Below are 27,767 nucleotides of genomic sequence, written 5' to 3'. Positions count from 1 at the left end.
TGTTCTCTCAATGGCTGCTGGAATAGTCTCCTCAACATCTTGAATGAGGCCCCCATACATACACAATGTTTAAAAGTGTACTCAAGGAGAGAACTCTGAGAAGAGATTAAAAACTGACCAATGGGTAAAAATTATAGGCTTTATTAAACACAGTCTTCCAGCTTTTTTTAGTCCCACTTTCCCTTGAAAGAAACTAGTAAAAAAGGTACATAGAAACAAAGACAAGCAGTTGATAACACATGAAATTAAAATATTTTGTGCCAAGAAAAGAGAATTCTACTTAGTTTAGTGGACAAATGCAATCAAAGTTTAAAAGTCAATTATCACAAATATTCTAAAATCCTCCACCCTATCATCAAAGGGTGATCTATTCATTTCCCAAAACATGTATTCCTTAATGGCACGTTTTAAAATGTTATGTGGTTGAGTTTTGAATCATGCAGTCACAATACAAGACAAAAGCATAATTTCCATGTTAACTATGCATGTTTGTCTAGGTTTCAGATTAGGGTTCATGTGCAAAGATCTTTAAAAAGTCCCTTCCTGACATAAATTGAAAATCCCTGTTAATTTAAAAGAAAATAAAAGCGTATTTCACCAATCACTCCATCTACAGCTTATCTACTCATCTAGATCCAAGGATTGAAGATTCCTTGGAACTGCATGACAAGGAGCGAAGCTCATTGTAAATTGGGAGTATCAGTGTGATCATGTATGTATTCAGGGATATACCAAACGGATGATGATATAGGCCACTGCCAGGACTGTAGACAAAGAGAGGGCACAAAAACTGTCCAAAAATAAAGATAAAATCAAGAAACATCATTTAAGAATTACCAAGGAAGATATGCAAATTTTTCTATCTCTCTATGAAAAGATGCCTTTCTCGTGGATGGCTGATTTGGGGGAGGGGACCAAATGGCGAGGTCATCGCACACCTTTCCCAGTGACTGACACTGTTGTCAGTCATTTCATCCAAGTAGCACAATAAAGATATTATTGCTACTGGACATTCTATTTCTGATATAGTTTATGTGACTGATTCACACAATTACCTCCTACACAGCTCACTCATGTTCAGCATGGAGCTGTTAATGCTACTTCACTGTGGAACTGTAGGATCTTAAAGGTACATGCTGAATCAGATATGCTATTTGAACAAAGGCTTTCAATTTTTGCCAAGGGAGGAGTAATAGTAATTTATGAGGAGCAAATAAAATCTATGTATTGTTTTACTTTCAGTTTTTTTTTAAATTTATACAATTTGTAATTTATGTGCAACATAGTATTTGATTTGAATATAATAGAGGGAAACATTCCACGTGGGAAAAATATATCTAAAAACAAAGAAGCTGTAACTTACCAAACGAAAGTGTGATATGTTGATAGAGACAATAAAAACAATAAAAAACACACACACAAATTTCAAGCTTTCGCAACCCAAGGTTGCTTCGTCAGGAAAGAGGGAAGGAGAGGGAAAGACGAAAGGATGTGGGTTTTAAGGGAGAGGGTAAGGAGTCATTTCAATCCCAGGAGTGGAAAGACTTACCTTAGGGGAAAAAAAGGACAGGTATACACTCGCACACACACACACACACACACACACACACACACACACACACACACACACACACACACACATATCCATCCACATACATACACACACAGGCAGGCCTGTAATGAATAATGAATTTTTGTAGTAATGAATTTTTGTCCATTTGGAAGAGACAGAATCACTGACTGTTACTTTATTTTACTTCAAAGTTTCCATTGCTTTCATACTTCAGAATGCAACTTAACCTAATCCCAATCTCAGTTGTAGTGGCAGTTACTAAACTGTGTACAGTAATCAATAACATTTATTGTAAAATATTTACTATCCTGATATTTCATTAACTAGATAATGTATATAAATCATGTGCATGTGTTTCTCTCAGAAATCACACGTCAGTCATTTGTGGTTACATCTACATCTACGTGGATACTCTGCAAATCACATTTAAGTGCCTGGCAGAGGGTTTATCGAATCACCTTCAAAATTCTTTATTATTCCAATCTCGTATATTGCGCGGAAAGAACGAACACCTATATCTTTCCGTACGAGCTCTGATTTCCCTCATTTTATCATGGTGATCATTTCTCCCTATGTAGGTCGGAGTCAACAAAATATTTTTGCATTCAGAGGTGAAAGTTGGTGATTTGAGTTTTGTAAGAAGATTCCACTGCAACAAAAAACACCTTCTTTTAATGACGTCCAGCCCAAATCCTGTATCATTTCAGTGACATTCTCTCCCATATTTCGTGGTAATACAAAACATGCTGCCCTTCTTTGAACTTTTTTGATGTACTCCATCAGTCCTATCTGGTAAGGATCCCACACCGTGAAGCAGTATTCTAAAAGAGGACGGTCAAGTGTAGTGTATGCAGTCTCCTTAGTAGATCTCTTACATTTTCTAAGTGTCCTGCCAATAAAACAGTCTTTGGTTAGCCTTCCCCACAACATTTTCTATGTGTTCCTTCCAATTTAAGTTGTTTGTAATTGTAATTCCTAGGTATTTAGTTGAATTTAAAGTCTTTACATTCGACATACTCCTCTGCAGAGACAAAAATTCATTCTGGGAAGAAAAATTGTCCTGTTGATATTTTCTGTGCATTTACGGACTTATTCAGTTATGTAGATCATACAACATTACTACAGAAACAAAAACATTATGGCATTTAAGAACTCCCCTTGCACTGTAAGAGTCACATATTAACAATAGAAAAGAATGTGTCACTTTGATAAATGAGACCAATGGAATATAAGTTAGTTAGTTAATTACTTTCACATTCCTTGGATCGTTTTTCATGATAAATCATCATGATGTGGAATGAGTCATTTTGCACTCATATTGCAAATTAATTTGTACATCTTTTTGTACTCTAAACATCACCATATTATTATTATTATTTATTTATTTATTTTCTTCCCCCTGAAATGAAAACAAGATGCACAGATTGAGTTAGCAATTCCTACCCACCACCTTTTACACATTACAAACATAGCTAAATACTCAGTGGGAAAACATTAAATACAATATCCATCAAGGGATCAGCTTCTGTTCTTGACCTATGTAAGTGATTTAATGCAGACATTGGAGGACTGTCCGAAAACTGTGATCCTAGCTGATGATACAAATACACTAATAATAAATTTCACTCTCTGTATATCATATCACCTCCAAATTTAATAATGTAAATTTCTTACTACACTGTATACATACAATATGTAAAATTTAGTTACTAGCTATTGATCCGGGTGTTGCATTTGTAGCACCTAGTGGTGTATTTACAGGTTCCAGAAGTAAACATCTATGGGCATACACTAAATGAAACTTCATGTGTGAAATTTGTAGGCATACAGACAGATAAAAAAATTTGTTGTACCAGTATGATGTGGACAATTTAACTAAAAAGCTCAGTTCTTCCTCTTTTAAATTTCCTCTCATTGTGTTGTCCTGCAGATACAACTGCTGTAGTAGAGTCAGTGAGAAAGGTCTCTGATAGTTGGCAATGCTTTCAACTGTGAAATGCAATAGCTGCAGCAAAAACAATAGTCATTTATAGAGCTGTGACAACACTAAGGTGTTGCCATAGAGATGTATACAAACTCAAATTATGTGGTTGGTTGAAGTACATTGACATCTATATACATACTCCACAAGCCACTATGATGCCTGGCAGTGTATCTTGTACCACTACTAATAATTTCTTTTCCAGTTCCACTTGCAAATTGAGCAGGGGAAAAATGACAGTCTGTATACCTCCATACAAGCCTTAATTTCTCTTATCTTGTTTTTATGTTCCTTGCACAAAATGTACACTGATGGCAGTAGACTCATTCTGCAATCAGTTGCAAGTGCTGCTTCTAAAACTTTTCTCAGTAGTGTTTTGAGAAAAGAATGTTGTCTTCCCTCCAGAAATTTCCATGTGTTCACCTCCATCAATCTCACATGTTGATCAAACCTACCAGTAACAAATCTAAGAGCATGCCTCTGAATTATTTCAGTGTCTTTCTTTAACCTGACAGTACTCAAGACAGGGTCACACTGGTGTTTTCTACATGGTCTACATTATAGATAAGCTACACTTTCCTAGTATTCTCCCAATAAATCAAAGTCTGCCTGCTAAATCAAAGGCTTCTCTGCTATCATTCTTATGTGCTCATTCCATTTGATATTGCTTTGTGTCATTACACCTAGATACTTAATCGACATTACTGTGTTAGGCAACAAACCACTAATACCATGTTTATAAAGTACAAGATCGTTATTCCTACTTATTTGCGTTAACTTACATTTTTCTACATTTAAAGCAAGCTGCCATTCATCACACCAAATAGAAAGTATGTCTAAGTTGTCCTGTATCCATCTGTGGTCACTCAGGGACAGTGTTTTCCCGTAACTACAGTGTCTTCAGCAAACTGTCACAGATTGGTGCTTATCCTATTTGTCAGATCATTTATGTGTGTAGAGAACAAGAACTGTCTTATCACACTTTCCTGGGGCTCTCCTGAGGATATCCTTGTCTCTGATGAGCACTTGCTGTTGAAGACAGTGTACTGGGATCTATTACTTAAGAAATCTCATGTATCTGGGAATCGATTCTGTATGCTCAGACCTTCGTTAACAGTCTGCAGTGGCACTCCATGTCAAATGCTTTCTGGAAATTTAAGAATATGGAGCTGCCTGTTATCCTTCATCCATGGTTCACAGGATATCATGTGAGAAAATAGGAAACTGAGATGCACTCAAGCGATACTTCCTAAATATCTGCTGATTTGCAGACAGAAACTTTTCTGTCACAATGAAATGTATTATATTCAAACTTAGAGTATGTTCAAGAATTCTGCAGCAGATCCATGTTAAGGATATTGGTCTGTAATTTTGCAGACCTATTCTTTTGCCTTTCTAATGTAGAAGTCACCTGTACTTTTTTTACAGTCACTTGGGACTTTGAACTGGGCAAGAGATTTGCGATAAGTGCAAACTAAGTACGGGGTCAATGCCATAGAGTAGTCTCTGTAAAACCAAATTGGGATTTCATCTCTTTCAGTTGCTTCTCTAGACAAGAGGTGCAGTACAAAGTGGTTGTAATTACACTAACAGTGTTCCAAGTACTGCATTCTGGGATATATACATCACAGGATGCTGAGAAGCTATTAATCGATGTGCTCACAGAGGATGCTGAAAAAAATAATAGTTTCACTTCCTCTCACCAGGTGAAAATGTAACACTGTAAGCAGTCAGAATGTGAAATGTTTCCTGTTTTGACTTCAGTATGCTGCCTGTCACTTGGCAACACATGTTGATTTCTTTTGTCAAGTGACGCTTGGTGTAGAGGGTTAAGGGGGTTGAACTTTTCTGTACAAAACGCAATGGCTGTTGAGAAGAAGAATGTGCGCTGCTGGCAAAGTTGTTTTATCAGAATGGCTTCAATAGAAGCACTGCATTGTGGGAATATTTGCAACAGAAACAGCTGCAGTGATGCCCCAAGTCAACAACTGGGCTAAAGAATATGGTCAAGAGATTTGAAAAACAAGTGAATTAGATGGTGCAGCAGGGAGAAGGAGGCAGTCCATTCCCATGGCAGTTGCTGGTGAAGTTGCTGCAGCTATAGCCAACCTTGCAGCACATGCCTTAAATTCTAAAGCTAGTGTTCGAGCTGCATCACGGGAATTGTCCATCCCCTGGTCAACAATTCAAAAGATTTTGTGATGTGTTTTAGTTTGGTATCACTTCAAGATTCAGAATGTGCACCAAATGAAGCCCAATGATAGGCTTCAACATCATGACGTTGCCCTTCAATTTTTGGCGTGCACGGAAATGGATGACATGTGGCCGGGGAATAGTCCATGGATGGATGAAGCACATTTTACTCAGCACAGTGCCATGGATGCAAAGACTCCACCACATGTTGCGCAGGAACATCCACTGTACTCAACTTATGTTACTGTGTGGTGTGGTTTCACAAGCTCCTTCATACTCGGTCCATTTTTTCAAGGTTGTGACACCTTATGGGCTTGTTAGTAGTACAGTAACATCTGCATGTTATAAGGATCTCCTTGTGCAACACATGATTCCAGTGTTGCAAGAACAAAACAGTATCTACACCACTGTTTTCGTGCAAGGTGGGGTGACACCACATGTCACTTGCCAGGTGGAGGATTCACTTTGGGAAACCTTTGGCTAACAACCACACCATCTCTAAGCAATTTCAAGATGCTTTCCAGATCCCCAACCTAAATCCATGTGACTTCTGGTTATGGGGTATCTGAAAGGCTTTGTCTATCAGGGATGTATCTGGACTCTTCCTGATCTGTGTGACAGCACAATATATCACTCTAATTACAATATATATGCTGTGAGTAACTGCTGACAGTGCCTTGTTATGGATGCAGCATGTTGCAAAGTCTGGAGACCACAATGAACATATGTTTTAACTTGTTACCATAACCTAATAAACATACCAGAACTACCATTACCATGTGTTTAATCATTCCTCCCTTTTCCTGCACACACACACCACATTCTGATTTCTTACAGTGCCATATTTTCACTGGGAGGCACAAAGTGGAACAATGATATTTTTTCAGCATACTCTATGAGCCTACCGATTAATGAACATACCTATGATGTTTCAACATCCTGTGATGTTTGCAGCCTGCACAGTAGCACTCAGAACACTGTCAGATTAACTATTTTAACTGTAACCACTCAGTGTTATGTCCTCCATATGGGAGCCTGTGCAATGGTCAAATGAACATATGTCTGTATAACCCTCCTGCTGAACGAATTGTTAACATGAAATTTAAGACTACACTTTTCTTTTTGGTGTCTTCTGTTGCCACATAGTCTGGTTGACAAGTGACTGGATAGAAGCCTTCAACCTGGTTAGTGATTTTACCAGGTTGGCGGTTTCTATCCCACCACTTGTCGATGGGTTCTTGGCAAGATCTTTCACTAAGGTGTGAACTGGAAGTTTTTGTATGCATCAGTCTTTTTATAATCACTTGATTTTTTACTGACTGTTGCCTGTCAACATTTCTGCATTCTTTTTTAACTAAGAGTGCAACGATATCTGCTTCTTTAGCATTTTCTGAATTTTGTTGTTGGACCACAATGGGCCCTCTCCATACTTAATTCATGTACTCAGCGCATACTTCTCAAGAAAGTAATTTACAGTCAGTTAACATTTTCCCCATAATTCTTCTGTGTCCATAAAACTGAAACTAAATTATGTCCATTCATTGTCAAATTATGATGCTTACAATCGCTTATCTGCTCCCTCCAGCATAAGTACTTTCCTAGCCTTCTTGATGGATTTACTTATGTCAGTAACCATTGTTGCTATGATGACATCATGATCACTGTTTCCTTTCTCTGTACTGAGACTCTTGACAAGCTCAAGCATGCTTGTACACTCCTGGAAATTGAAATAAGAACACCGTGAATTCATTGTCCCAGGAAGGGGAAACTTTATTGACACATTCCTGGGGTCAGATACATCACATGATCACACTGACAGAGCCACAGGCACATAGACATAGGCAACAGAGCATGCACAATGTCGGCACTAGTACAGTGTATATCCACCTTTCGGAGCAATGCAGGCTGCTATTCTCCCATGGAGACGATCGTAGAGATGCTGGATGTAGTCCTGTGGAACGGCTTGCCATGCCATTTCCACCTGGCGCCTCAGTTGGACCAGCGTTCGTGCTGGACGTGCAGACCGCGTGAGACGACGCTTCATCCAGTCCCAAACATGCTCAATGGGGGACAGATCCGGAGATCTTGCTGGCCAGGGTAGTTGACTTACACCTTTTAGAGCACGTTGGGTGGCACGGGATACATGCGGACATGCATTGTCCTGTTGGAACAGCAAGTTCCCTTGCCGGTCTAGGAATGGTAGAACGATGGGTTCGATGACGGTTTGGATGTACCGTGCACTATTCAGTGTCCCCTCGACGATCACCAGTGGTGTACAGCCAGTGTAGGAGATCGCTCCCCACACCATGATGCCGGGTGTTGGCCCTGTGTGCCTCGGTCGTATGCAGTCCTGATTGTGGCGCTCACCTGCACGGCGCCAAACACGCATACGACCATCATTGGCACCAAGGCAGAAGCGACTCTCATCGCTGAAGACGACACGTCTCCATTCGTCCCTCCATTCACGGATGTCGCGACACCACTGGAGGCGGGCTGCACGATGTTGGGGCGTGAGCGGAAGATGGCCTAACGGTGTGCGGGACCGTAGCCCAGCTTCATGGAGACGGTTGCGAATGGTCCTCGCCGATACCCCAGGAGCAACAGTGTCCCTAATTTGCTGGGAAGTGGCGGTGCGGTCCCCTACGGCACTGCGTAGGATCCTACGGTCTTGGCGTGCATCCGTGCGTCGCTGCGGTCCGGTCCCAGGTCGACGGGCACGTGCACCTTCTGCCGACCACTGGCGACAACATCGATGTACTGTGGAGACCTCACGCCCCACGTGTTGAGCAATTCGGCGGTACGTCCACCCGGCCTCCCGCATGCCCACTATACGCCCTCGCTCAAAGTCCGTCAACTGCACATATGGTTCATGTCCACGCTGTCGCGGCATGCTACCAGTGTTAAAGACTGCGATGGAGCTCCGTATGCCACGGCAAACTGGCTGACACTGACAGCGGCGGTGCACAAATGCTGCGCAGCTAGCGCCATTCGACGGCCAACACCACGGTTCCTGGTGTGTCCGCTGTGCCGTGCGTGTAATCATTACTTGTACAGCCCTCTCGCAGTGTCCGGAGCAAGTATGGTGGGTCTGACACACCGGTGTCAATGTGTTCTTTTTTCCATTTCCAGGAGTGTAGTTACACAATCTAAAATACACTGATGGGGAAAAAAATGCAGCACCAAAAAGGACTTGTACGATGCAAATGAAACTTGGTAGGTGTGTTTCTACAACTGAACGATGATGTCTATTAATATTTTGCGTGAGTCACATACGAGTGGCACTAGTAGCGCCACTATGAGCAGGCTAATCTGGTTTGCTTTAAAAACATGCTGTAATGGTTGTGAGTGTTAGTTGCCTTTGAGATTGTATGTGATGAGTTGATATTAGTCAAGAATGCCTTTATGTCAAGCAAGACACTGTTATCAACACTTCATGAGATTAAATGAGGTCATGTAATAGGGCTATGAGTAGCTTAATATTCCTTCTGCAGTACTGCAGAAAGATGTGGCAGGAATGTTGCCACTGTACGTGACTATTGGCAGGGGTAGTCATGAGAATGTATGTCTGCAAGAAGATCATTGTGTTCGGTATGGGGATTTGGTGCATCATATTGCATCTGCAGCAGCAATTTGAGCAGCAGTTGGCACCACAGTGACACAACAAACTGTTAAAAGTCGGTTTCTTCAAGGCCAGCTCTGAGTCAGACATCCCACAGTATGTATTCCACTCACCTCAAACCACTGCCATTTGAGAATTTAGTGGTGTCAAGCGAGAGCTCATTGGAGGGCAGCGTGGAGGTCTGCTGTGTTTTCTAATGAGAGCTCATTGTGCCTCGAAGCCAGTGATGGCCATGTGTTGTTTAGGAGAAGGTCAGTTGAGGGCCTGCAACCAACCTGTCTGCACGGTGGACACACTGAGTCTACACCGGGAGTTATGGTCTGGGGTGCAGTTTCATATGATAGCAGAAGCACTCTCGTGGTTATCCCACAGACCCTGACAGCAAATTTGTACATGAGTCTGATGATTCGACCTGATCTGCTGCCATTCATGAACAGCATCCCAGGGGGTATTTTCCAGTAGGATAACAATCACTCACATACCACTGTTGTACCCCAACATGCTCTACATAGTGTTGATAAGTTTCCTTGCCCTGCTCGGTCACCAGATATGTCTCCAGTTGAGCACATATCGGATATCAGCAGATGACAACTACAGCATCATCCACAAAGAGTATTAACCATCCCAAGATTGACCAACCAAGTGCAACAAGCGAGGAATTCCATCCACTAATTGACATCCAGCACATGTACAACACAATGCATGCATGTTTGCATGCTTGCATTCAACATTCGGACAGTTACACCAGTTATTAATGTACCAGCATTTCACATTTGCAATGACTTATCTTGCGCTTATGTTAACCTGTGATTGTGTAATGTTAATCATTTAAATATGTTATCTAGACATGTGTATTTCCAAAATATGTATTGTGCTGACAATGACAAAGAAAACCACTTTCAACAAAGGTTTGCTTGTGCAAACAATTAAAAACCTGGAGAAGCATATACATGAGGCCATTGACACCAACACAACTAAGAGGAGTGAGTTGTTCAACAGGTGTTGTGCTACAAGTGGGTGAGGGAAATGGATCGATGAAGCTTGAACTTATAGGAAACATGTAATTCCAATACTTGGAATATTGGGACTTTACTATTACTTGAAAATAAAGAAATATCTATACAGATTATGAATCCATGTGAAGGGCACACAAAGGGATTTTATGTTCTGGCTGAAAAGTCTTTAACATGTTACCAGCAGACTCCAGGAAGGAAATCGGAAACTCCAGATGTACATAGTCTAAAGTAAAGATGTATCTTATTAGCCATACCTTCTGTGACGTATCAAAATATTTGGATTCAGGGATATAAATTCTGGTCATCACTAATGTTCATAGTAAACTGTTCTTATCTTTTTTAGTGTACAGTGTATACACAGCTTATAATGTTCTCTGAAATCAGTTAAGTTACATAACAGCTACATACAATGTTCCACTTAACTGAAGATGCTTTCCCACAGTAGGATGTTTGGTTTAATAAAAATAATAATAATTATTATTATTGCATGCATCACTTACAACAATAAACTTGTTTTACGTATTTAACCAAAAAGATGGATATATACAACTAGTAACAACATGTTGTTGTTGTTGTGCTCTTCAGTCCTGAGACTGGTTTGATGCAGCTCTCCATGCTACTCTATCCTGTGCAAGCTTCTTCATCTCCCAGTACCTACTGCAACCTACATCCTTCTGAATATGCTTAGTGTATTCATCTCTTGGTCTCCCTCTACGATTTTTACCCTCCACGCTGCCCTCCAATACTAAATTTGTGATCCCTTGATGTCTCAGAACATGTCCTACCAACCGATCCCTTCTTCTGGTCAAGTTGTGCCACAAACTTCTCTTCTCCCCAATCCTATTCATTACTTCCTCATTAGTTACGTGATCTACCCATTTATCTTCAGCATTCTTCTGTAGCACCACATTTCGAAAGCTTCTATTCTCTTCTTGTCCAAACTATTTATCGTCCATGTTTCACTTCCATACATGGCTACACTCCATACAAATACTTTCAGAAATGACTTCCTGACACTTAAATCTATACTCGATGTTAACAAATTTCTCTTCTTCAGAAACGCTTCCCTTGCCATTGCCAGTCTACATTTTATATCCTCTCTACTTCGACCATCATCAGTTATTTTGCTCCCCAAATAGCAAAACTCCTTTACTACTTTAAGTGTCTCATTTCCTAATCTAATTCCCTCAGCATCACCCGACTTAATTCAACTACATTCCATTATCCTCGTTTTGCTTTTGTTGATGTTCATCTTATATCCTCCTTTCAAGACGCTATCCATTCCATTAAACTGCCCTTCCAAGTCCTTTTCTGTCTCTGACAGAATTACAATGTCATCGGCGAACCTCAAAGTTTTTATTTCTTCTCCATGGATTTTAATACCTACTCCGAATTTTTCTTTTGTTTCCTTTACTGCTTGATCAATATACAGATTGAATAACATCGGGGAGAGTCTACAACCCTGTCTTACTCCCTTCCCAACCACAGCTTCCCTTTCATACCCCTCGACTCTTATAACTGCCATCTGGTTTCTGTACAAATTGTAAATAGCCTTTCGCTCCCTGTATTTTACCCCTGCCACCTTAAGAATTTGAAAGTGAGTGTTCCAGTCAACATTGTCAAAAGCTTTCTCTAAGTCTACAAATGCTAGAAACGTAGGTTTGCCTTTCCTTAATCTTTCTTCTAAGATAAGTCGTAAGGTCAGTATTGCCTCACGTGTTCCAGTATTTCTACGGAATCCAAACTGATCTTCCCCGAGGTCGGCTGCTACTAGTTTTTCCATTCGTCTGTAAAGAATTCGTGTTAGTATTTTGCAGCTGTGGCTTATTAAACTGATAGTTCGGTAATTTTCACATCTGTCAACACCTACTTTCTGTGGAATTGGAATTATTATATTCTTCTTGAAGTCTGAGGGTATTTCGCCTGTTTCATACATCTTGCTCACCAGATGGTAGAGTTTTGTCAGGACTGGCTCTCCCAAGGCTGTCAGTAGTTCCAATGGAATGTTGTCTACTCCGGGGGCCTTGTTTCGACTCAGGTCTTTCAGTGCTCTGTCAAACTCTTCACGCAGTATCGTGTCTCCCATTTCATCTTCATCTACATCCTCTTCCATTTCCATAATATTGTCCTCAAGTACATCGCCCTTGTATAGACCTTCTATATACTCCTTCCACGTTTCTGCTTTCCCTTCTTTGCTTAGAACTGGGTTTCCATCTGAGCTCTTTATGTTCATACAAGTGGTTCTCTTTTCTCCAAAGGTCTCTTTAATTTTCCTGTAGGCAGTATCTATCTTACCCCTAGTGAGATAAGCCTTTACATCCTTACATTTGTCCTCTAGCCATCCCTGCTTAGCCATTTTGCACTTCCTGTCGATCTCATTTTTGAGACGTTTGTATTCCTTTTTGCCTGCTTCATTTACTGCATTTTTATATTTTCTCCTTTCATCAATTAAATTCAATATTTCTTCTATTACCCAAGGATTTCTACTAGTCCTCGTCTTTTTACCTACTTGATCCTCTGCTGCCTTCACTACTTCATCCCTCAAAGCTACCCATTCTTCTTCTACTGTATTTCTTTCCCCCATTCCTGTCAATTGTTCCCTTATGCTCTCCCTGAAACTCTGTACAACCTCTGGTTCTTTCAGTTTATCCAGGTCCCATCTCCTTAAGTTCCCACCTTTTTGCAGTTTCTTCAGTTTTAATCTACAGGTCATAACCAATAGATTGTGGTCAGAGTCCACATCTGCCCCTGGAAATGTCTTACAATTTAAAACCTGGTTCCTAAATCTCTGTCTTACCATTATATAATCTATCTGGTAACTTCTAGTATCTCCCGGGTTCTTCCATGTATACAACCTTCTTTCATGATTCTTAAACCAAGTGTTAGCTATGATTAAGTTGTGCTCTGTGCAAAATTCTATCAGGCGGCTTCCTCTTTCATTTCTTAGCCCCAATCCATATTCACCTACTACGTTTCCTTCTCTCCCTTTTCCTACTACCGAATTCCAGTCACCCATGACTATTAAATTTTCGTCACCCTTCACTATATGAATAAATTCTTTTATTTCATCATACATTTCTTCAATTTCTTCGTCATCTGCAGAGCTAGTTGGCATATAAACTTGTACTACTGTAGTAGGTGTGGGCTTCGTATCTATCTTGGCCACAATAATGCATTCACTATGCTGTTTGTAGTAGCTTACCCGCATTCCTATTTTCCTCTTCATTATTAAACCTACTCCTGCATTACCCCTAATTGATTTTGTGTTTATAACCCCGTAGTCACCTGACCAGAAGTCTTGTTCCTCCTGCCACCGAACTTCACTAATTCCCACTATATCTAACTTTAACCTATCCATTTCCCTTTTTAAATTTTCTAACCTACCTGCCCAATTAAGTGATCTGTGACAACATGTGCTCATTCAAACTATGCATGAATCTTGGAAGACTCACTCTAGTCGAGTGCCTCATTGGATGCTCATTTAAAATGTGGGCTGCGTATTGCCTAACTCACTCTACAGTGCAAAAGCTCCACTTGTGCGTGTGGTGTTTGCACATACCTTCTGCACTCTGGAATCTATTGAGCTGTACTCACACCTGTCTAGTATGAAGAAAGCGCAGAACTTTAACAGTTTGGTTATCAGTTAGTGTGTTGTTCTGAGTTTTTGTGGCTCCATATTCTGGTCTTCTGGATTTGAGTTATTGCCTAGGCCAGTGGTTTCCAACAGGTGGTCTGTGGACCCCCAGGGCTCCACGAGCTATGCCAGAGAAGTCCACAAGATGCTATTCGAATAAAAAATTTATTAAATATATTTCGTATGATAAGAGATTTTTTGTTATGGCCGCTCAATATTTTTTTCAATAATGAATATGTCAATGTTTTTTCCAAGTACCAAAAATAGAAAACATATAAAAAGACTCTTAATTTGGCTTTTTTAGGTACTTGATACTGTGATATGACAAGATACCAATCATGCTCGATGAGGGGGGGTCCTTGAGAAAATTTTGTTGGGAACCCCCGGCCTAGGCAGTGAGAGTAATCTTCATGAAGAGGGGTTGATTCATTTTTAGAAACACGTTGACATTGGTTGTAAAGAGTCATTTTTCAGTGAAGGTGATTTGGACAGATGTTCAGTAATATCAGTAGCCAGCATGTAGGTGCAGATCTGTCACTGTGCCACCAATGGCTCTCATAGGTACATTCATACGAATGTCAGCTTCCTTCACATGAGCACTTCTGAACCAGACTGGTGTGCAATGTTCTGCTGCAGAGAATACCAAGGCAAGGGATGCTCCACGGACAACTAATATATGAGTAGTTACCCCATGTACTACCTGCCAGTTTCCTCACCAGATTTACTTCTACATCTACATCTATACTCTGCAAACGACCATGATGTGCATGGCAGAGGATAAATCCCACTGTACCAGTTATTAGGATTACTTCCTGTTCCATTCCTATCTGTAGCACAGGAAGTAGGATCCTTTGAATGTCTTATTGTAATCTTCTCCTTATGATCCCTGTGTGAGTGACACATAGGGGGTTGTAATATATTTGTTAAGTCATCATTTAGAACCAGTTCTTGCAACTTTGTTAATAGACTTTCCGGTATGGTTTACATCTATGTTCAAGAGTTTTCCAGTTCAGTTCCTTCAATATCTATGTGACATTCTCCAACAGATTAAACAAACCTGTGACCATTTGTGCTGCTCCTCTCTGTAAATGCTCAATGTCTCCTGTTAGTCCTATTTGGTGTGGGTCTCACATACTTGAGCAATATTCTGGAACTGGTCAATGAGTGATTTCTGAGCAGTCTGAATTGTAGACTGATTGCACTTCCCCATTATTCTAGCAATAAACTGAAGTCTACAGTTTGCTTTACCCATGACTGAGCCTGTGTGATCATTCCATTTCATATCCCTACGAAGAGTTACACCATGGTATTTGTATGAGTTGGCGGATTCCAACAGTGACTCATTGATATTATAGTCTTAGGATACTATGTTTTTTTTCATTTTATGAAGTGTACAATTTTACATTTCTGAACATTTAAAGTAAGTTGTCAATCCTTGCAGCACTTTGAAATCTTATCAAGATCTGACTGAATATTTACACAGCTTGTTTCAGATAGTAATTCACTATAGATTACTGCATCTCTGCAAAAAGTCTGATGTTACTATTAATATTGTCTGCTAGGTCTTTTGGACAGTAAGGCTCCCAACACACTTCCTTGGGGCACACATGAAATTACTTCTACATCTGTCGGTTACTGTCCATGTAAGATAAGTTGCTGCTTCCTTCCTACCAAAAAGTCCTCAGTCCAGTTACAAATTTCACTTGATACCTGTATGATCATACTTTTCACAATAAATGTAGGTGTGGTACTGAGTCAGATGCTTATCAGAAATCAAGAAATACTGCATCTACCTGACTGCCGTGATCCAGAGCTTTCAGTATGTTGTAAGAAAAGTGCGAGTTGGATTTCATGTGACTGATGTTTCCAGAATCCATGCTGCTTGCCACTGAGGAGGTCATTCTATTCAAGATATCTCGTTATATTTGAGCTGAGAATATGCTATAAGTTTCTACAACTAAGCAATGTCAAGTATATTGGACAGTAGTTTTGTGAATCACTTCTGCCACCCCTCTTCAAGATGGTTGTGACCTGTGCTTTTTTCCAAGAGCTGGGCAAGGCTTTTTGTATGAGGGATCTACGATAGATTATAGGTAGAAGAGGGGCTAACTCAGCTGCAAGTTCAGTATAGAACTTGACAGGGATTTCATTGGGCCCTGGAGATTTGTTCAGTTTTGACAATTTCAGCTGTTTCTCAATACTGCTGACACTCATACTTATTTAATTCATCTTTTCAGTGGTGCGAGGATTAAATTTGGGCAATTATCCCAGGTTTTTCTTTGTAAAGAACACTTGAAAATGGAGTTAAGCATTTTAGCTTTTGCTGTACTGCCCTCAGTTTCAGTTGTCTTGTGTCTGAACTTTCTTAACTGTGTAGGAAAGATGTTTATGGCGAATCAACATGACACCCAGCTATTTTGGCTTATCTTTGTACTTGACTATGCCAAGAGGACTTAAGTGTGGGCTGATCTTTGCTGCTGCTAGATGATTAGGTGGGAAAGACATACCTTTGCTTCAGAAACATTAGATCTAAGTCTCCGTGTCTGATAATAATCATAAAGTTTAGTGAGGCTGTTTGTTAGGTGGTCTTTACATTCCAAAAGATCTTCACTCTGCTATGAAATTGAAAGGTTACCTGCATACTGGAATTTCTGGCAGGTCGAGTTTGGTAGGTCTCCTGTGTAGAAATTGAATGACACCAGAGCAAGGACAGAGCTTTCAGGCAAGCTGTCATTGATTACATTCTATCTTCTTGTCTTTTCACCTTGGCCTAATTTAAACCACCAATTGCTCAACATGTTGCAAAAGAGGTTACTTAGAGTCTTACAAGATATTGTTTTCATAAATTTCAATATGAGACCCTCATTATGCTCTTCATGGGTATGCTGCTGGATATGATCGTCTTCAGTACTGATATTTCGGTGATCCATCTGGCCGCCATCTTCGGGTGCAATCGTCAAGACACAATCACGCTGGAACTTAATGAACATCAGAAACCGCAGTTCCTTTATACCGCAGGTCCAGGCCACTGCGCCTGCACGAGAAGCGGAAGAGCTGCGCCTTCTAAAGTGAAGAATTGCAGCGCCACCGGCAGTAGAAACTGGCAAAAGTGATAAATCGCAAATTAAAATGTAGCGGGTCAAAAACCAGACCATTGTTGTTTTATATCAGATAAAATAGGGTTCCATATCTTGCTTAAAGGAAAACCTCTGTCTCTATTAATAATGTCATCGGATAATCGTATTTCGATGGATTCCTTGAGTACACAATTCCAGTAACGAGAAGCGGGAGCAACAATTTGCGTCTCTTTAAATGACATGTTATGCCCTTAATTGAGACAATGTTTGGTGACGGCAGATTTTTCAGGCTGGAGCAAACGTATGTGACGCTGATGTTCCACACATTGGTCATGAACAGTGCGAATAGTCTGTCCAATATAGGCCTTTCCACAATGACAGGGAATTTTATAAAAGATGATCATATCCAGCAGCATACCCGTGAAGAGCATAATCATATAAGGCACTGGGAAAATCTATGGGATCACATGAGACCTTCATGTCACACCATGTCATAAACTGCTGACAGGTCAACGAAAACTGTCCTGGTCTTGAGTTTCTTCTGGTAGCCAGTTTCCATGTGAGCAGTCAAGGAGAGCACTTGCTCACCAGATCTTCTAAGAGGTGTAAATCCAGCTTGTTCAGGTGGTGCCACAGAATTAATTTGGTCTTGTATTCAGTCTAAGATCGTTGTTTCTGAGAGTTTGTAAGCACAGTTAAGTAGAGAAACTGAGCAAAAGTGCTCTGCAGCTGTTCATTCTTCCCCTGGTTGCCTGACAGCAATGTAAATTTTGCTGATAATGTTCCTGTGTTCAGAATTTTCCTAAAAAGTGAACTACTCATGTTCGCATTGTAGAACCACTGTGCACCAAAAATTCATGGTATAGCAAATCTGCAGTTTTTCTACATTTTGTATGGTTAATGGTTGTCTCCAGTTCAGTGACCTTAAGTAGAGAAGAGAATCACGGATTAGATTGTAGAGATTTCTTGATTTCAGTAAGCTGTTCTTTTCCTTCTGAGCATTTACTTTACCTGCCAGAACCCTTGAAACTCTCACTAAGTGCCTGGTGATTGTGTCACTTGAGACTGTTGACTTCTTTGTATTGTGGGAAGGATCTTCTCCGAGCTTGAAAATCAATGTCCAAATTTTTCTACTGGCATGTGTGGTGCCAGTGTCCCTGGTTTCTTTGTGCCATTTTTCTCTCCTATGTTCATTCAAGGAATTCATCAGATTTGAAGCTGTCTCCTAGTTTCCCTTTCCTTCAATTTATTATATACTAATATAGCTTCCTATTCAAATTGCACTGTTCAGAGTCAACCTGAAAACATGCTCATAATTTGAATTAATGAAGGAAAGTCATGGTATCATCTAGTGGAAAAGACGTAAGAGACTACAACCTCCAGACTTCACATGGAAATGATAATACATGGAAAGAAGACCTACTCACTGGTAGGATACCCAGATGATATTAATGATGATTGAAAGTCACACTTGATAATGTTTCCAAACAATGTATCACTCATATAATAGAAAACCTATTTCTTTTTGTTTGTTTCAGGCACAGCAGGCGTCACAAGCACAGTCGCAGTCGCAGACATTATCACTAAACACCGCTAGAGGTCGGCTCAGCCTCTCGCAATCACAATCAAGTTCCTTATCATTCAGTGATCCTCAAAACATTCTTCTTATGTTTGACCGCATTGCAGAGCCATTGTTTGTTCCTAAAGGAATAGAAAACAGAATTGTGTTCAATCTCCCAACTGAGTATCTGGTGAGTTTATTGTGAATTAATGACTGAGGCCATACTTTAGAGTGTGTCTAATTATATCTATATGTGTATCATGTATAAGGCAATCCTCAGTTTAAAAGATTTTTTTTTAATGGGCACTTGCATTCTCTATGGAAACTGCAGTATGCAGACACTAATACTCTGTTAATACACGCCTGTCATTTTTAAGAGTGATGATAACATTGCCCCTCCATTAGTTATTATTTTATTTCTATTATTATTATTAGTATTATTCATGAAATTCTGCAAATGTTTAGTACTGGTTTTGTTTAAGGTCTGTAGCATCCCAATTTCTTCTCGGACTTGTCCTTCTTTAGTTTTATAGCTTCCAGTAATGGCACATACTGTGCTTGTAGTAGCCTACATGATTTACAGTACGTTTTAAGCAAGTGCCATTGCAAAAATTGTGAATACCCACACCCCATCCACTCACAAATATACCATACAAAAAGGCATTCCAGAAAACACACACACAGTATTACCACAGTCAACAAAATTCTTCCTCGTGTAGTTTTATCGAATAACAATATAAGCGAGGTCAAGTAGAACTTTCAAAGAATACATCTTAAACATTGCAGTTTTCATAATTTTAAATAATTAAGAAATGAAAATAACAACAGCAACAAAACATAGAAATGCATCGAAACATAGAAATAATGGGCTGAAATAATATGTTTGTTCAACTGATCCACACAATACATGCTCCACATTTCCATTTTATTGTATCCTCTCTTTAGTATTCGTTCATTCAGAAATCATCATGACTTTGGTTTCATACTGAAAAAGGATGGAAAACTGCTTACTAGTAACAAGATGAATGTGGAACACACTGTTGCTTTAGACTTCTCTATGAAATAAATCAGTGCAGTCTCTTAATAACAGTTACAGGTATTGTAGAAATGACATGTATTATTTTTCATTTTTATCAGTCCTCTTGGCTACAAAAGCGTCTTATGCATAAGACATTGAATGAGTCAGTTTATATGCATGCAGGTAAAAGGGATTTCTATGCATACATATTTGAAGTTACAGATAATATGATTCATACTTTTAAACATAGATAAAGATTAATATGCAGAATTATTCTTCGATGATGTAAAAGTGGCGTAGCTGTAAATATGACTTTAAAGGCTTCCCAAAGGTTTTGAAATTAGTATTTGCTTTACTATCGTGAAATTTGTTATTGTGACTAACACTTTCAGCTGCTGAATTAAGCAACTTTATTCACTACCAGTTTCAGCCTATGAGGCTATCTTCAAGTTCATGAGTATATACAAAAATGTATTCAATAGTAGATGTAAAACTTTACAAAAATTATAAAATTACTCTAAAAAGTTTCATGATAAAACACAAACATTGAGATTCATATTTGGTGTCATTAGTATATCTTTGTCACAGGTTTGTAACCAGTGCCATTGACACAAATATGAATTTCAGATTTCGTGTTTTACCACAAATCTTCTCAAGGTACTTTTACATTTTTTGTATAGAAATTGTATCTACTATTGAATGTCTATGTCATATATGCATCCATACATCTAAAGATGGTTGTATAGACTGAAACTGATAATGTAAAGTTCTTTAATTTGGCTACAAGTTTACAGTCATGAGCCAAAACAGTGTGACCACCTGCTTAATAGCTTGTTTGTTCATCTTTGGAACAAAATACATTAATGATTCTGCATATCAGAGATCCAACAGTTTGTTGGTAGGTTTGTGGACGTATGTGGCATTAGATTTCTATGCACAAGTCATGTAATTTGCGTAAATAACAGGCCACTAATTTGCATATGCAGTGACGATGCCCAATAGCAACCCAGATGGGTTCCATAGGATTTACGTCCGGTGAATTTGGTTGCCAAGACATCAATGTGAGTTCACTATAATGCTCCACAAACCAGTGTAGCACCGTCACATGTCCAAAACATGGACAGTTATGTTGCTGAAAAATGACTCCGCTGTTGGGGAAGATGTCAAGCGTGAAGGGATGTATATTGTTCACAGCTGTCAGCGTGTCTTCAATTACTACCTCAGGTCCTGTGCAAGAGCAGGAGAATGTCACCCATAGCATAATGCTGCTCCCATCAGCCTGTGTCCGTGGCATGCTGCACATTTCGAACTACTGTTTACCTCAGTGACGGCATTTGTGGAGATGACCATTGATGTAGTGTAAAAAAAAAATGTGATTCACATGAAGAGCTGACATGTTTCCATTGTTTGATGGTAGAATCCTGTTGGTCCTATCCCCACTGCAGTCATAATTGATGATGTCGTTGGGTCAAGATGTGAACACATGGGGTGATCTACTGTGGAGCTCCACGTTCAACACTGTATGATTAACGGTGTGCTCCAAAACACTTGTGCATGCACAAGCATTATGCTCTTTCATCAGAGATGCCACAGATCACCATGTATCCTATTTTACTGAGCAGACAAACCTCTGGACTCCATGTTGTGTGAAGAATCATAGATACTCAACCATTTAGCATCTAGTGGCAGTTTCACTGCCCTTCTACCTCTATCCGTAGATGCTCACAACACTAGCATGTGAAAATTCGACCATCTTCACTGTTTTGAAGATACTTGTTCACAGACTCTGCATAATAATAATCTGCCCTTTGTCAAACTCACTTATCCCAATGGATTTCCCTATTTGCAACCCATATCTTCGCTAGGGTGATCCCCTGTCCATGTATGCTCTGCTTACATACTTTTGTTACCACGTCACATGCCTGCAATGCCACCAGGTGTCAAATAACATCATGGTGGGCATGGTCATACTGTTTTGGCTTATCAGTGCATGTTGAAGACAACGTGTATGTATTGGAATATCAAAAATTATGAAAAGGATAATCTATCGGCCAAAGTCTTCTTCAGAAAAGAAAGGAAAAAATGCACACCTACATTTACTCGAGCAGCCACACCTCACATGAACATGACTGCTATCTCCAGCCATGGTCATGTGTGTATGTGTGAGGTGTGGCTGCTTGAGTGAACGTGTGTGTGTGTGTTTTCCTTTGTTTTCTGGAGAAGGCTTTGGCTGAAAGCTCATTGTGTAACAGTCTTTTCATTGTGCCTGTCTGCAACTCGATGTGTCATCTTTACAGTGAATAGCAATCTGTCCGTTCCATAACTGTTGAGATTCCAACCAGAACTTTCCATTGCTTGTATGTATTGGAAGTTTAAAAATTTGTCAGTGTATGTAATCAGGATAGGGAGTCACTGATGAAACTATGCAAGTTGTGTTGAAAAAGTTCCAGACCTTTGTTGTGTAAACCAATGAAGTATAGGATACTTTCTTCCGTGGAGATGTGGTTGCAGGCATTTACACACAGCTGTGAATTTCTTCCCACCAACAGAAAGCATCAGCTGCTAGCAACGGAGTCTATGAGAGAATTGGTTTGCAGTAAGTTGTAAAATGATGGGATATATTTAACAGTGATATTGCACAAAATTTTGCCAAAAGCTTGGCAGTACCCAAGTGAAAAGCATTCACAAGACTTGACAGACTTCTGGGAACGATACAGTGAACAAGGCATAGATAAAGGAGTGGTATAACCTCTTCAAAGATGACAAGCACATCAGTGGACAGTGAACCACGTTCAGGTAGACACTTAACACGCCAAAGAATGGTACATTCAATTTTGACCAACAGATTGTGCATGAGGAGAATATCACTTATGCCTAAATTGCTGAAAAAGGAGCATAAGCTATCCCATCTGCATACTGCACAGGACATGCTGGCCAAAGCAAACAGTAAATCCAATTTTCTGCAATATTGTGATCGCAGGTCTTTCTGCAACACTGTGATCATAGGTGGTGAAATGTGGTTTTACGTGCACAACCCAGAAACCAAGATGCAGTCATCTCATTAGAAACTTGTGACACCCCAAGGGGGGGGGGGGGGGGGGACCATGGCTGGTCCACAACAATGTCAAGGTCACGTTGACTATTTTCTTTGGCTCACAGTGGATAGTGCATCATGAATATGCGCCCTAAGGTCAAACCATCCCAAAGGAATACTGGAATACTACCAGGAGATACTTTGTCACATTCTTCATGCTGTGTGGCACAAATGACCAGATCTGCAGGCAGCAAAAACTTAGCAGCTGTCACAATAACGCACCTAGACTTTCTGCACACCTGATTCAGACATTCCTCACCAACCACAACATTCCTATCGTTAGTCAGGCTATCTACCAACATGCCTCCATGTCATTTTGGACTGTTTTCCAAATTGAAAATGGCCATGAAATGAACATTATTTGAATCAAGAGAAAACATCATGCAGAATGCAATGACCCCATTGATAACTTTTCCAAAAGACACTCTCCAGAAGTGTTTTCAACAGTGGCATGAGCAATGGAATTGGGTGTATTGCCAAGGAGACTACTTTGAAGAGGGTTAGGGTTCTGTATCATCAAATCAACTAATATATTTCTGCCAACCAGAGTTTCAATACTTCCTAAACACACCTCATAGATAACAAGCAAGAAATAGTCATAATGGGCTCATGTTCTTTCATTGTTAGGAATGTAGTAGCAATTTCCTCATATTTTCTTATTCTGTTAGAGAACTCTCAATACCACACAGCTTGCATGAATTAGGAGAAAAGGCTCAGAAAATCTAGGATGTTTCCCAGTTTTAAATGTCGCGTCACTGTTATCTATTTTATCATTTTATTTTCAGCCATCACGCTATCAGCCAATAGCTTCAGATTTAGCAGACAGATGGGGTGGACCTTCAAATAAAATAGAAATAGATGTGCGGTCCATCACACTGCCTGATCTGTCATTTCCCATGAGCCTTGGCCGTAAAGAGAACTTCTCTCCATTTATACCACATCATCGAAGAATGGCAGAAAGACTTGTAGAAACATTTATGGGTGAGTAGTGTAGCAGAGAAGTTTAATGGTCATTATACAAATATATTCTTAATGTATTTTCTTATTTGAATGAGACTGATAAATAATTTTTTGAACCAGTACACATAAGCATACAGGTCTTACACAGGACATTTTAAGCTTTTTAAAATGAGAAATGTAGCTTTTTATGATGTGTAACTGCTTGTTTGTAAGTATTTCTCAAACTAAATGTAAGATGCCATGAATTTTCCACAGTTTGGCTTGTAGTTTATTTTCTGTAGATCAGAAAATTTTCTGTTTTACCAGTTTAATTTGCTTGTCACTACTTAGAAGCTCAAGAAATTATCTGTTTCATCAATGTAATTAATGCAACAATTCTCAGAACACTAAAGCAAATGAGGGTCTGAAAAAGTAGAACATTATAAAGAAACAGCACATCCAGACCGTGGGAACTGACGATCAATCTATATAATCTGTGGATATAATTCTGAGTGTGAAGGAATCACATATGGGGTTCTCCATGGCTCAGTTTAGGTCCACTATTGCTTCTCATGTATTTAAGCAACCTTCTGCCTAATACACAACAAACAGAATTAGTTCTTTTTGCAGATGACACTAGTACTGTGACCAGCCCCAGAATACATACAGAAACAGAAGAAACAGTAAACATTGTTCTTAGAAGTATCATTTACTGGTTTTCTGAAAATGGTCTCACACTAAATTTTAAAATGCCAACAATTTATTCAGTTCTGCATGTCTAGGGGTACTACGCCAGTGATACGTGTAACACATGGTGAGGACATAATAAACTGGTTGGAAACTTCAAAATCCTTAGGTGTCCATACTGATGAGAATTTAAACTGGAAAAAGCACATTTTGGAGCTCCCAAAACAATGTAGTTCAGCCACATTTGCACTTAGAATCTTTGCAAATTTTGAGAAGAGACAAATCAATAAGTTGACATATTTTGCATATTTTCATTCAATAATGTCATATGGTATAATGTTCTGAGGTAACTCACCTTTAAGAAACAAAAGTCTTTATTGCTCAAAAACGTGCTGTAAGAATAATATGTGGCGCTCACTCACGATCATCTAGTAGACATTTGTTTAAGGACTTGGCCGTTCTGACTGCTGCTGCACAGTATATTTATTCCCTCATGAAGTTCATTCTAAATAATTCACTACAGGTGAAAAGGAACAATGATGAACATAATTACAATATCACAAGGATAAATGACATCTATTGCTCCACATTAAATTTTTCTGTAGCACAAAAAGACATGTACAGTGCTGCAACTAAAACTTTTGGTCACTTAACCAAATAATATAAAATATCTGGCAGACAGCAAAGTAAAATTTGAAAACAAACTGAAAAAGTTTATCCTTGGGAGCTAATTCTATTCTGTAGAAGAATTTCTGTTTTTGTAATGTGCAAAAGGTAGTGTGTAGGAATTATTAACAACCCACATCTGTATTATCTGTATTTTTTAAAACTGTTATATGTTCAGCATATACCCATATTTATGGAATTAATTTGTGATGTGAATGTGAAATGAATTGTTCCACATCATTACAATTTATCATGAAAAATGATCCATGGGACATGAAACAAAATAACTATAAACAGCACGGATGTTAATAAGAACATCCCTTCTAAAATACCTGCCAGCTGAACTCATAGATTGTCAATCAAATTGTGAAGTCAACAGTGGATTAGAGAATGATAAATACTCAGAAATCCAGTTGAGTGGTAGAGAGGTACATATTTTGGAAATTTGTGGTGAGTTCCTATGGGTGCAAACTGCTGAGGTTATTGGTCCCTAGGCTTACACACTGCTTAATCTAACTTAAACTAACTTACGCTAAGGATAACACACACACCTATGTCTGAGGGAGGGCTCGGACTTCTGACAGGGGGAGCCGTGCGAACTGTGGCAAGGTGTCTCAGACCACACGGCTACCCCACACAGCGAGAGGTACATAAAAACGAATTTTAATGTAGTATCGCAGCTTACAAATTTATGGCCTTTTCAGAGTTGTGCGTGCGCGCACACACACACACACACACACACACACACACACACACACACACTCTCTCTCCCTCCCTCTCTCTCTCTCTCTCTCTCTCTCTCTCTCTCTCACACACACACACACACACACACACACACACACACACACACACATACACACACACACACACACAGCTACAATGTTCCAGCAAGGGCTGTATTGTTGTGACTTTTCTTTTTATTTATTTGTTTTGGTAGAAAATGGGGGAGGGCAAATGATCCCATTCGTAGATGCTGGTAAAGAATAACATTTCCCAAACTGTTACTGTTTTGTTTACATACAAGTATAAGACTGAAGGCATTTTCTGCAGCACTAAAGAGAAATGGAAGTTCTCATGTTATGGAGGGGAATACTGAGGATATGGAGGGTACCAGTAATTTAGAAGTAAAAGTTCTTGTAACTCTGAACACGAGAATCAATTGCAGAAATGAGACACCACTTTAAGCTGAATATGTTTACATTAAAATTATAGCATCCATCTCACAAACTACTTTACCTTTTTTCAGGAATGCGCACATATGAAGATTTTTTGTCCTTATCAATCTACTGCCGTGACCGCATAAACCCATACATGTATGCTTACGCACTGTCAATTGCCATCATTCATCGACCAGACACACGAAATATACCACTGCCTCCTCTAACTGAAGTGTTTCCAGATAAGTTTATGGACAGCTCTATCTTTGGACAAGCTCGTCAGGAAGCAAATGTTGTTGGTGAAGGGAACAGGGTAAGCCATGCACATTTTGTAGCACAGTATACTTTAATGGAAGATTAATATTACATAGTAGTGTTTGTACAAGGCATGAATATTGTGTGTGTATTATACACACTGTACACTATATGGCCATATACACAGGATCATGTGTATGTGAGCAGATTGTGTTGGACAACAGTTTCAGCATCTTTTATAGTCTCCTCTAGATACAATTCATTCCTGCTATCATGAGGGTAGAGGTACCAGACATCGCTTTGGTAGACAGTGTTGTATGTTGAATCCTCCGGTTGTCAAAATTGTCTTGAATGTTTTATCCACATATTAAATTCGGATCAGGTCACTGATCATACTGCCCAGGGTAAATGATTTTCATGTAGACTTTGCCTCCTTATCTGTGGCTCATTGTGTAGTTATGAACTCTGGTCCAAAGCTCCCATCTAACATAAAGCAAGAAATTTGAAGAAAAATAGAAATATATATATTTCTGTTTACTGTCATCCACAGTCCTGCAGCATTTTAGAAGTGACGACATTTTCTAACTGGACTCTTAATAAAGTGATTTATTTATGATCACAATTTCTCAGTTAATAAATCACTGTGAAGAGCATCAGTACATATTCTGTAAATTGAAGGTGGAGGGAGAAGAAAGGAAAAGAAGAGAAGGAGCTATCAATTTCATTTGCGTCAAGATTTTACGCCAAGTCAGCGGTGACGGGTGAACCAGTATTGTAACCACGGATCTCCTGCTTATCTGGCAATTGCATTAACCACTGCACCATTGGGACACAGAGTTTATCGCAATTGTGTGGACTATCTCGGCACGCCTCTCGGCTGACCTACAGTCTCACCTAGCATCAACTATCCGCAGTCCCCAGCCGTGTCCTCCGTGCTTGCTGCTTTGAAATTTCCACTGGAGGGCAGCCATTGTGTATCCACACTGAAGGTGGTGGATTCATTGCCCATCAAGACAAATCAACTGTATTAATACATGGTGTCTGTTCTTTTGGACATGACCGAAAGAGGAAAACACAGTGTGGAATCCGCAGCTGTGATACATATTATGTAATTTGAAGGTGGAGGGGGAGAACGGAAAGGAAAGTAAAGGAACTATTGATGTCAATTGCATCAGGACTTTATGCAGAATCAACGGTGATGAGTGAAAATATGTGCCGGACTGCTTATTAGCCAGTTGCATTAATTACTGCACTATCCAGACTCAGAGTTTATCAGGATTGCATGGACTATTTTGGC

General features: G+C 39.6%; 1 protein-coding gene across 1 annotated transcript in view; it reads left to right on the top strand.

The window, feature by feature from the left end:
- The first annotated feature begins 18,636 nt into the window (after positions 1-18,636).
- Positions 18,637-27,767, top strand: part of LOC126203473 (phenoloxidase 2-like) — an 81,786-nt gene continuing 72,655 nt past the window's right edge. The window contains exons 1-3 of the mRNA XM_049937791.1: positions 18,637-18,844; positions 23,552-23,747; positions 26,305-26,528. Of these exons, the coding sequence (XP_049793748.1) occupies positions 18,761-18,844; positions 23,552-23,747; positions 26,305-26,528 (504 nt within the window). The 5' untranslated portion in view covers positions 18,637-18,760. The remainder of the gene's footprint in view (positions 18,845-23,551; positions 23,748-26,304; positions 26,529-27,767) is intronic.

This window comes from Schistocerca nitens, chromosome 9 (assembly GCF_023898315.1).
Source record: "Schistocerca nitens isolate TAMUIC-IGC-003100 chromosome 9, iqSchNite1.1, whole genome shotgun sequence".
In the NCBI taxonomy this organism is placed as follows: Eukaryota; Metazoa; Arthropoda; class Insecta; order Orthoptera; family Acrididae; genus Schistocerca; species Schistocerca nitens.
The sequence above is the reverse complement of the archived record's forward strand: the minus strand, read 5'-3'. Positions and strand labels throughout refer to the sequence as shown.